At 46.3% G+C, this 12,140-nt stretch overlaps 1 protein-coding gene across 1 annotated transcript in view; it reads right to left on the bottom strand.

Moving 5' to 3' along the window:
- Positions 1-9,564, bottom strand: part of PSMD1 (proteasome 26S subunit, non-ATPase 1) — a 116,481-nt gene extending 106,917 nt beyond the window's left edge. Inside the window, exon 1 of the mRNA XM_027875235.1 lies at positions 9,492-9,564. Within this exon, the coding sequence (XP_027731036.1) occupies positions 9,492-9,507 (16 nt within the window). The 5' untranslated portion in view covers positions 9,508-9,564. The remainder of the gene's footprint in view (positions 1-9,491) is intronic.
- Between the last annotated feature and the right edge of the window lie 2,576 nt (positions 9,565-12,140).

Below are 12,140 nucleotides of genomic sequence, written 5' to 3'. Positions count from 1 at the left end.
CTTGCTCAGACTTCCAAGAGCCAGGACAGGACTCCTCTTGCTTGTCTGAAAATGGATCCTGTCTACGAGATTTCCCCCACCTTGTAAAAACTGCCCTACAACAGAAAGGAGATGAGAACGTGCCTGAGACACGCAAAGCCTGGCACGGGCTCCAGAAGCTTGGGGGCTGGATGTCAGCAGGAGCTGAACTTGGGGGGTTAGTCCTGCAGCATGCTCAGCTGCAACAAGCAGGCACTGCTCGCTGAGAGGCGTCCACAGGCTTTGGAGCTGCACGGAGAAGGGAGCAAGGGAGCAAGCCAGGGCAGGGGGCTCAATTCTCCAGCAGTGTCAGCAACAACCACCCCCCCAAAGCCTAGGCAACAGGAACTCAAGGGAAACCCAAGGACCCCCAAAACTTCTGGGCTGGCAGAATCAGAAGGACATGACCAGAGGAAGCAATGAGGATCTGTTTAGGGACATCGAGATCGGCTGAGGGGTCAGAAGAGTTCATACAGAAGGCCAAGATGGCTACTGCTCAGAGGCAGAACGACCAGCTCCCACAGACGAAATAGGTCCAGCTAAACCCTTAAGTTTGCACCAGTTAAGGCAATGATGGAGAATCCAAGGAGACACTCTAGAGACCGAACCTACCACAGAGCCACACAGGAAGTCAGCTGGAGGCCCAAGGAGCCACCAAGGCTGCCACACAACCAGAGGACACGAAGGGCCTGTGAGGCTGGGCCAGGTGGCAGCAAGAGCTATGGGCTAAAGCCCAGGGACTCTCCTGAGATGCCAAAGGGCTCAGGCCCTTAAAGAGGTAGAGGGACCTAACCCCAGGACAGGGAGCTCACCACAGGAACCAAGGAGATGGTGGGGGAGAGGAAGCAGGGCCACCTCCCCGAGTGCCAGCTGAGTGCTGGCACAAACCCCAAATGAGAAACTAAAACTGAAGAGATGAGTAAATCAAAGAAAACACCGTCAGCATCAAAACTTATTATTGATCTAGAGATCCACAAAAGAAGGGGAAAATGGATTTTCCACAAGCACTATGGTACATAGTAGGCACTTAACAAATGTTTAGTGACTACTGACTACATGAAAACTTAGAAGAAATGAAGGGAGATAGGACACAAACTAAAAGCTCTGCAAAAAAGGAGAATAAATAGCTTAGAACAGAAAGTGCTAAAACTTAACCAAGAAATGAAGTCTCTTCAAATGTGAAGGGACCAAATAGAAATCAATGATTTCCCAAAAGTAAGAAATATTAAAACAAAATTAAAAGGTTGGAAAAAAGAGAACCTGTCAGATCAGATATCAAAAACAATAGATTTGAAAATCAGCTCAAGGACTCCATAAAACTCCATAAAAACTATAATTTTTATAAATGCCTGGGCACTACATTTGAGAAATCACATATGTAAACTGCCTACACCTACCAGAATCAGAGGGCCAAGTAGAGAAAGAAATTATCACCAATTACCTCCTGAAAGAAACACCCAAAGGAAAAGTCCCAAGAATGTAGTAGACAAAATTCCAAGCTCCAGTGTGTCAAAGAAAGATCCAGGGGCAGCTGGGTAGCACAGTGGAGAGAGCACCAGCCCTGGGGTCAGGAGGACCTGAGTTCAAATCTGGCCTCAGACACTTGACACTAGGTGTGTGACCCTGGGCAAGTCACTTAAACCCATTGCCTAGCCAAAAAAAAAGAAAAGGAGTAAAAAAGGAAAAATCTACCAAGGATCCAGAAAGAAGTTCAAGTATAAAGGAACATGCTGTGTAGTCAGGATCACAGAACACCTGGCAGCTTCTACTCTAAATGAGATATCGGGGAATGCAATATCTTGAAAGGCAAATGAGATCGGCTTACAACCAAGAATCACTTACGCCTCACATAAAATGTAATCCTATAAGGGTAAAATAGAGTACTTTCCAGCATTTGGGGTAGAAAAAACAAACAAAAGGAATTCTGAAATACAAGGGTCCAGAGAAACTTAGAAAGGTAAATGAATGTGAGCGGCCCGAGGCTGCAGTGCTAACATTCAATAGGGAAGAACGAGTCTCCCCCCAGAAGCATAAGGTTTTCAAAGGGTGCAGAAAAGGCTGCCTAAGACAAATGGGGGGAGGAGGCAGTAAGAGGGAGAGAGTGTTCTTTTCTGAGGATCTGAAGAGGAGAAAGAAGAGAGGACAAAAGTGAAAACACTGTAGTGCAGAAAGGAGGTAGGAGGGGACAGAACGTGCATAATTGGGGCCCATGAGAAGAGTGTGCAAACATGGAGAAAGAGTGGTGAGAGCAGCCGTCAGAAGAACCTCCCCTCTTATGTGAAAAGAGCAAAAGGAGAATGAACACACACCCCCACCCCCACCCCCACCCCCACCCACACTCTGCTACAGAAATATGTCAAACTCAGAGTCAAGATGGCAGAGTGAGAGGGACCATTTTCCCCTTACCTCCTCCACAGAAAGAAAGCCGGACTGAATTTTGAACCAGAAAGCCAAGAGAAAGTCACAGGGAAGCTTGGAAAATGGACAGGTCAGGAGCTGGCCAGGACTGTGGCACAGGAGCAGCTTTCTAGCACCCAGGGATGGTAAGGTAACTGAACGTCAGGGCAGGAAGAGATCCCAGGGAGCACGACCAGGCGCCACCTGGCAGTCTGTCATCTATCGCCCAGCCTCAGGGCAGAGAAAGAACAAGTTCCAGAAACAGAGTCACCCAGCCCTGCACCTAGGAGCAGAGTGGCACCTCAGTCCTAGCCTTTAGTGCAGCAATGAGCCAAGAGTGAAATGACCAGGACAAGATGACTAGACCACAGGGCAGCCAGCAGTTCAGTCCCTCTGGACCTGTAGAACCTTCTAATGGGCTAATAGTGATTGAGTTTACCAGCAGTCAACCACACACAAGCCAATAGCCTCAAACCTGGGTCAGGAATTTGCAGAAAGCAGTAAACAGACCTCTTTCCAGATCACAGCACTTTGGAAACAATGAAAACCTGAAAGCCCTGCTCCCTGCCCCCCAAACTGAGCTGTTAAAACAGGAGAAGGAATTCAAAGGACATATGCTCAGGTCAAACATTCCTCCTACCCACCAACCCAAAATGAACAGAGCCTAACACTAACTAAAGGCCAAAGTCAAGAAGGAGGCTGAAAAAAAATGAGCAAACAAAAAAAGAACCTGACCATGAAGAGTTGCTATGATGGCAGCAAAGCTCAAGATACAAACACAGAAGAATACAATAACTTGAAAACATCTATAAGCAAAGCCTCAAAGAAAAAGGCAGATTGCTACAAGCCCAACAAGAATTCTTGGACATGGCAAAGAGTTTAGAAAAAGAACAAAAAAGTGACATTAAAAAAACAAATAAGAGCAACGGCTTTGTAAAAGAGGATGACAAAACCTTACTAAAGAAAATAACTTCTTAAAAATTAAAACTAGGATAAGGGAGGGATCTCTAGAGGAGAAAGTGAGGGAATAGGTTAAAGGGGAGTACAGAAGGGTATTTAGATTTATGGGAATAAGTGGATATGAGGGATCCTGGGGTGGGGGGGTTGGCTAAGTAACAGGAGGGCAAGGTAGCAAGTAGAAATAAAGTAGAGGAGCCAGGAGGTGCAGGAAATAGATACGCACAAATACAAAAACAAAAATCAGGAGTGGAATTTGCTAGGGAAAGTGTATGTCTATGTATGTATGTATGCATGTGTGTATGTGTATACACATACATACATATATCTGCACTTAATTGGAGCGGGGAGGGGGAGAACAAAGTAAAAAGTGCACAGCAGAGAACAAAAGAAAACTTACAAGGAAGCAAAGAAAAAATGGACAGCTCTCAACACTAGCATCTATCATACAGGCTCTCTTGAAATGAAAATTCATTGCTATGTATTTTGAATCCTCTCAAGTTCTACTGTGCACATGACATGCTTTTCTTTTTTCTTTTCTTATTTTCTATTTAAGTTTTGATATTTAAGTTTATGATATGTTTCTTTCTCTTTTCTCTACTCAATATTTGAGTTCTGGTGTTTGAGTCTAAAATTAAAAAAAAATTAGAAGCAAATGACTCTGTGAGACATCAAGAAACAATAAAACAAAGTCAAAAGAATGAAAAAAAGAAGAAAATGTGAAATATCTCATAGGAAAAACAACTGACCTGTAGAATAGATTGAGAAGAGATAATTTCAGAATCACTGGACTACTTGGAAGTCATGAACAAAAAGAAAAGTGCAGACATCATATTTCAAAAAATTGTAAAAGAAAACAGCTGAGAAATCTTAGAAGGCAAAACTGAAAGAATTCACCAGTGAGGGGTCTTCTCTTGAAAGAAATCTCAAAACGAAAACTACCAGGAACATTGCAGACAAATCCTAGAGCTCTCAGGTCAAGGAAAAAAATACTATAATCATCTAGAAAGAAAGAATTCAAATACTGTGGAGATACAGTCAGGATCACGCAAGATTTAGCAGTTACCACTATAAAAGAACAGAAGGTATAGAACATCATATTCCAGGTGTCAAAGGAACTAGGATTACAACCAAAAATAAAACTGAGTATAATCCTACAGGGGGGAAAAATGGACATTTAATGAAACAGAGAATTTTCCAGCATTTCTAAAGACCAGAGCTGAATAGAAAATCTGACATTCAAATGTGAGATTCAAGCGAAACATAAAAAAAGTAAAACATGAGTGAGAAATCGTAAGAGATTAAAAAAGTTAAAACTATACATTCTTAAATGGGAACATGATACATATAACCCCCTCAGAACTTTATCATCAACAAATGTCTTAGAGGGAGTCTACACCCGGGTACAATTCTATTATGTTGGTATGATCCTAAATGAAGAATGGAAGGGTTAAAAAGAGGGATTCACCTGTAGTGAGTGGGGAAAGAAGAGGAAGAATGTATACAACGGAGGGGAGAATAGGGGCAGGAATCGGGGAGTGGATAACACTTGAATCACACTCTCAGCTAAACTGCTTTATGATATTAAAAATAGTGCTAAGTAACTCTATTTTGTTTTTTACCACCATTCTGTAAAGTCAGGTTTCAACTCCACATCAATAGCCTGATTTTGGAAATTGTACAAGTTTATTCTCCCTCCCCACTGTCACCTTAACCACAAGAATATCCCTCTACTCCTCATCTAAGTGTCTCCCAATAAGAAACCAGGTGGCTTGATCCTTGCATCCTGTTTATCATTCCCTTCAAACTGTACGTTAATTAACCATATAGAAACGAGGGTTCAGGGCCTCTCGTCCTACCAAAAGCCTGGGCCTCAATTTGTTTTGCAATTGCATGCTCTGCTGAATAAATCACTTGTCTGGATAAAACTCCCTTTATCTCATTTTTAGCAGGTTCAAGGAGAGAAGAGCACGCATGCAATTAGACATAGAAATTCATCTTACCCAACAGGAAGGAGGAGGAAAAGAGGTTAAGAGAAAGGGGGAAGCAACAACAAGAATGAGTAGATTAAGGAAAGCAGTGGTCAGAAGGAATAATGGTGTAAGATTTTTAAATAATATACTAGCAACATACATCACAAAGACCATACTCTATTTATACCACTAATCCAGGGCTGGTTCAATATTAGGAAAACTAAGCTTAACTGACCACATCAATAACAAAAACAACAAAAATTGTATGATTGTTTCAATAGATGCAGAAAAATACAACATCTATTTCTGTAAAAAGCACTAGAAAACACAGCAATAAACAGAGCTTTCCTTAAAACAGGTAGTAACTATCGAAATCCAAGAACAAGCATTATTTATAATGGGATAAGCTAGCTTTTCCAATAACATCATGGCTGAATCATGCATGGATGCTTATTATCACCATTATTATTCAATAGTGTACTAGAAATTTTAGCTCAAGCAATAAGACAAGAAAAACAAATTGAAGGAATCAGCATGGCAATGAGGAAACAATCACTTTTTAAAGATAATATGAGGGTTTACTTAAAGAACCTTAGAGAGTCAACTAAAAAAATGAATCAAAACAATAAACAGCAAAGTTGTAGGACATAAAATAAAAATAAACCCATGCAAATCATCAGCATTTCTGAAGACTGACAACAAAACCCAGCAAGAAGAGATAAGAGAAATTTCATTTAAAAATAACTGCAGATATTATAAAATACTCGCGAGTCTACCTACCAAGACACACAAAAGAATTATATAAACATAATTATGAAATACTCTTTACACAAATAGACAGATCTAAATAACTGGGGAAACATTAATTACTCGTGGGTAGGCTGAGCCAATATAATGGAAATGAAAATACTACCTAAGGGAATTTACTTTTTCAGTGCCATTCTAATCAACTGCCAAAGAATTACTCTATAGAGCTAGAAAAAATAGTAACAAAATTCATCTGGAGGAATAAAAGGTCAATAATATTAATGGAATAAAAAGATGAAGGGAGGCTAGTAGTACCAGATCTCAGACTATTACACTATACTATAAAGCTGTAATCATTAATTTGTAATAATTAATTTGGTACTGGATAACACAATGGTTAATCAATAGAATGGATAGGTACACAATACACAGAAGCAAATGAGCTAAGTAACCTAGTGTTTAGTGAACCCAAAGATTCCAGCTACTGGGACAAGAACTCACTATTTGTTTAAAAAAAAAAATGTTGGGAAAACCAGAACGTCATCCGGCAGAACTATTTATAGACCCACATCTCACATTGTATAACAAGATCAGCTCAAAATAGGTGAATGATTTAGACATAAAGAGTGATATAATCAAATTAGCGGAGCATGGAAGAAATTACCTGTCAGAACTAGGGATCAGGGAACAGATGACCAAATTAGACACAGAGAGGCTCACAGAAGGCAAAATGGATAACTTGATTACATAAAAAGTTTTTGCACAAACAAAACCAAACCTGCTAAAATTAGAAGAAAAGCAGAAAAACGAGAAAAAACTCTTCGCAGCAAGTTTCTATGATAAAGGTCTCATTTCTAAAACATATTAAGAACTGAGCCAAATGTGTAAGAATAAGAGCCATTCCCCAACTGATAAACGGTCAAAAGACACGAACAAGTGGTTTTCAGAGGAAGAAATCAAACCATCAATAGCTAATGAAAAAATGTTCTAAATAATAGAGAAATGCAAATTAAAGCATCTCTGAGGTACCACCTCACATCCATCAGATTGGCTAACATGAGAGAAAAGGGAAATGATAAATGCTGGAGGGGGTGTGGAAAAATAGGGACACTAATGCACTGCTGATGGGGCTATGAACTGGTCCAACTATTGTGGAAGGCAATTCGAAACTATGCCCAAAAGGCTATTCATAACTGTTCATACCCTTTAACTCAGCAACTGTACTACTAGGTCCATATCCCAAAGAGATCAACGAGAGAGGAAAAGGACCTATACAGACAAAATCATTTATAGTAGCTCTTTCAGTGATGGCAAAGAATGTAAAACCAAGAGGATGCTCATCAATTGGGGAACGGCTGAACAAGCCATGGCATATGAAAGGGATGGAATACTACTGTGCTCTAAGAAATGATGAAAGGGATGATTTCAGAGAAACAAGGGAAAACATGAACTGACGCAGGGTGAAGTAAGGAAAACAGTAACAAGATGGTAAAAGATAATCAATTTTGAAAAACTTAGTAACTCTGAACAACTCAACAACCTACCACAATTCCAAAGTACTCATGATGAAAAATGTTGTCCACCTCCAGAGAGCTGATGGATTTGAAAAACTTAGTAACTCTGAACAACTCAACAACCTACCACAATTCCAAAGTACTGAAAAATGATGAAAATGTTGTCCACCTCCAGAGAGCTGATGGATTCAGAGTGCAATCTTTTTTCTCTTTCTTTTTTTGGGGGGGGAATGGGTAATGGGGAAATTTGTTCTGTGTGACTGGTCATTTGAAATGGGGTTTGTATTTTTTGCCTTCTCAATGGATGGGAGAGGGAGATAATTTGAAACTGAATTTTAAAAAATATATGTAAAGAAATACATTAAAAAACTCAACGAGGAGACAAGTGGATATAAGAAGGGGTGTAATTAAGGAGGGAATAGTCACAGAAAAAGTAAACTTCCTAGTCCAGAATAAGGGATTAAAAAAGGAAAAAAAAAAGAAAGGCAAAGAGCTAGAAGCTAAGGAGGGAGAGGTTGCCTCGGATTGTCTCTTAGACAACTGGGGAATGGATGAACAAATTCAGTGAAGGTACGTGAATGCTAAGAACGGCATATTACTTCGACGTAAGAGATGAAAAAGCAGACAACTTTAAAGACTCCTGGATGTCCGGAGGTGACACATAATGAAACAAGCAAAACCAGAAAAATTTACACAACAACAAGGTTGTAAAGAAAAAGAATTTTGAAAGATTTAAGAATTATGTTCAAGGCAATGACCAGCCCCGGTCCACAAGGCCAGCAATCACGTGCGGACGCCCACCCGGACAGGAGCGGTCAGACCCCTCGGGCGGCGGTCACCACCTGCTCTGGGTTTGCTTGACCAGGCTAACCCGTCACTTTCTTTCTTCTCACTTTTCACTGGGGAGAGGGTCGTGAACCCCAGCAACGCCCCAAAAGGGGGGCCGCTGAAGCCTGGTAAGGGCACAGAAGGAAGCCGGTCAGTGGCTCTCGAGGGAATGTTCGTGTGAAGCGCGGGGACCGAAGAAAGCAGACCCGGGCTGCGCCCCCTTTTCTGGGCTCCCCGCGTCTGAGCCTAGATCCTGGGAGCCCGGGCCTGCCCACACCTGGGCCGTCCCCCTTCTCACCACCTCGGGCCACGGGCGGCTGCCCGGCCAGCCTCCGGACAGGTCACTGACCCCCACCAGGGGAGGGAGATGAAACTGACCACGAATGGGGGGGGTCTCCTTTGCGATCCCGGGCCCCTGGGGTCCCCTGGGCCTCAGTTTTGTCCTCTGTAGGATGGGTTGTTGGGAGGGAGACCCCCGAGGTTCGCGAAACGGGAGCCTCAGTTTCCCACACAGCCCTTTCTTCCCTCGAGCTGGTGGGGGGGGGGCTTCTGTCCCCATTTTCAGGAAGGAGGCCGGGCGGCCTCAGGGCCCCGGGGTCCTAGGTTCCAATCCCAGTTCTGACAAGGAGCGACACTTAGCCTGCCAGGGGCCTCAGTTTCCCTATCTGTGCCTGTGACCCCGTGACCCTATCTACCTGGCCATCCTACCTCTCCCCCACGTCCTCCAGGAACCCCCGGGTTCGAATCTGCCCGTCTCCTCTAGCCACCAAAGCAATGGCCCTGCCCTCCGGAGGCACCCACGGCCCCCCGGCCGCGCTTCCGAGCAGCCATGCACGGCAGGGTCAGGATGGCCTGGGGGCTGGGTGGGCGCTACCTGCCTCGGCAGTCCCGTCCGGGCCGGGCTCAGCGCCTGAAGGAAAGGATCAGGGCCCGTCCCCCGGCCGACAGAGGAGGCCCCGGCGCCTGGGCAAAGGCGCGCAGGCGGGAGCCGGGACCCGGCACCGGGCCGGGCCGGGCCTGACTCAGCGCGATGGGCGCCGGCCCCGGCCGCACTCACCGGCCGAGGTGATCATGGTGGCGGCGCTGCTCCGTCCGCCGCGCGTCGCCGGGGGGTGGGGTCAGGGTCGCAGGGATCGCTGGGCTCAGGGGGCTCGCTGTCGCCGATGTAGCCGCCCGTGTAGCCGCCCCGCTGCCCCCGGCCTGACTGACGGAGCGAGGCCGCCGGCGCAAGGACCCCACGCCCGTCGGGCTGCCCGCCGCGGTGCCTGACGCCGCCTGCCGCCCCGCCCCGGCCCCCGCCTCGCTCCGCCGCTGCCGCCCCCGCAGGCCCACCCCGAAGGGACGCGAGCCCCTCCTCGGGGCCGCGCCGCCCGGAGTCGGGCTCGCTTTCCAGCGCGACCCGCGGTCCCGCGGTCAGGCGGCAGTGTGGACAGCCTGAAGGCGAGGACCCCCGCCGGTCCTGGCAGGTGCCTTGTCATGGTTGGGGGCTTGGCGAACGAGCGAGGCTGGCGCCCCCTGCAGGCCGGGAGGACACCCCCCCCCCCCCCCCGGCCCCCCCCCCCCCCCGCCCCCGCACCTCCAACGTGGGTCACGTAATGGGCTCGGCGGCCCTGAAATAGACCCATCGTTGCGGCCGGTGCCTAGGATGTCGATCTGGAGCATCCGGGACCTCAGAGGCCACCCCGGCCAAAAACTTCCCCTCTCGCATTTAACAGAGGGGCAGACTGAGGCCCAGGAAGGGGCATCACACGTAGGGGGTCATAGAACTAGGGCAGCAAGAGACCTCAGAAACCATCACTTTACAAAAGAGGAAACTGAGGCTCAGAGGAGGGCCGGGACCTAGGAACTGTTTAATTAATAGACTCATAGGCTTTAGGGCTGGAACACCAATTGGACAGCCCACAGACTTCAGGACTCATCACCTTCCCTCTACCCAAGATCCCCAAGCACTTGGAGCCAGAAAGGCATCCACCAGGCAGCTGCAGCATCCTTGGCTTAGGGCTGGATGGGCCATCAGAGGTCACCCAGCTAGCAAGGGTCAGAGGCAGGACTGGGATCGTAAGAGTTAGAGCCAGGAAGGGCCTCAACAAACCTCTCCCAGCCTCAGTTTCCCTATCTGTAAAATGAAAGGGTTAGACTAGACGTCGTCAGAGGTCCCTCCCAGCTTTAACTCTAGCCCAAGATCCTGCCTTGAACACTTACTAGCTGTGTGACTTTGGGCAAGTCGATGAACTTCTCAGCCTCACTTTCCTCATCTGCAATATGGGGATGATATACTAAGGCAAAATAGGTATGAGCAGCTGCAGCAAATTCCCAACTAAGGGCCTCAAAGATAGCGGTGGATAGGAAAGGGAGGTGGGCCAAGTAGAGAGTGAGGAGCATTCACCATGGAGACTGGAATCACACAATAATTGCAAGGATCCCTAGAGCAAATCGCTTAACACCTATTATCTCATATGACCCTCATAAGAATGCCAGGGTTATCATCCCCATTTTACAGATGAGAAAACTGAGGCCGAGAAAAGTGGAGTAACTTATCCAGGATGACACAAAGCTGAGGTCTCACTCAGCTCTTCCTGACCCCGAGCCTAGCACTCTGTGGGCTACAGTGTCAAGCTGCAATGTCCAGAGTTCAAGAAGCATGGGGGCTGGGGGTTATGAGGAGACATGAGCGGGAATCATTCAGGATTCGGTACCCATGTCCCAAGATTGCTTGGGAGCTCAAGCGAGGTCGGCACTGCAGAGTCACAAAGACCTGAGTTCAAATCCCGCCCCATGACGAATTTGCGCGTTGGCGGTCACTTAACTTCTCGGAGCCCACAGGCAGCTCTCCAGACTGCATAGAGCGGAGGGGAGTTTCCTCCCCAGGAATTCTCTTCACCCCTGGAAGTCACAAGGTCCCTCCAAGCTAAAAGGACACCCTAATGAGAGTCAATTGTCCCCCTTCGTCACAAGAGGGCAGCATCAGCACGTGGACATTCCACAGTGAGCCAAGCCGGGCTTCAGTCCAAACTCTGTTATCACAACTCAACACAAGCCTTCGGTTCGGTTGAATAATTACTATTTCCTACCCGTGTGACCTTACCCCTCTCTGGGCCTCAGTTTCCTCATCTGCCAAATGGGGGAGAGGACACTGAATGGCTTCTGAGGTCCCTTCTATCTCTACAGGTGCGCTCCTGTGACCAGCCTACTTCACATGAAAAGATGTACGTGAGATTCCTTGAAAATCTTGAGGCACCGCAAAGACGCTAGTTATTAGCTGCTGCCCGGCGGTATTGTAAAGGTGATCGATTGTGAAAAGCTTAGCGACGCTGACCAACACAGCGACCCCCGTGGTGTCAAAGGAATCGTGGTGAAGAGTGCTGTCCACCTCTGTCCCAGAGAGAGAAATGATGAACTCACAGGGCAGACTGAAGCACGTTGTCCTTTTCTTCCTTCCTTCCTTCCTTCCTTCCTTCCTTCCTTTCTTTCTTTCTTTCTTCCTTCCTTTCTTCCTTCCTTTCTTCCTTTCTTTCTTCCTTCCTTCCTTCCTTTCTTTTCCTTTCTTTCTTCCTTCCTTCCTTCCTTCCTTCCTTCCTTTCTTCCTTCCTTTCTTTCTTCCTTCCTTCCTTTCTTTCTTTCTTCCTTCCTTCCTTCTTTCCTTCCTTCCTTTCTTCCTTCCTTCCTTCCTTCCTTCCTTCCTTCCTTCCTTCCTTCCTTCCTTCTT

This window comes from Vombatus ursinus, unplaced genomic scaffold, assembly GCF_900497805.2.
Source record: "Vombatus ursinus unplaced genomic scaffold, bare-nosed wombat genome assembly UNPS02014808.1, whole genome shotgun sequence".
NCBI lineage: Eukaryota > Metazoa > Chordata > Mammalia > Diprotodontia > Vombatidae > Vombatus > Vombatus ursinus.
The sequence above is the reverse complement of the archived record's forward strand: the minus strand, read 5'-3'. Positions and strand labels throughout refer to the sequence as shown.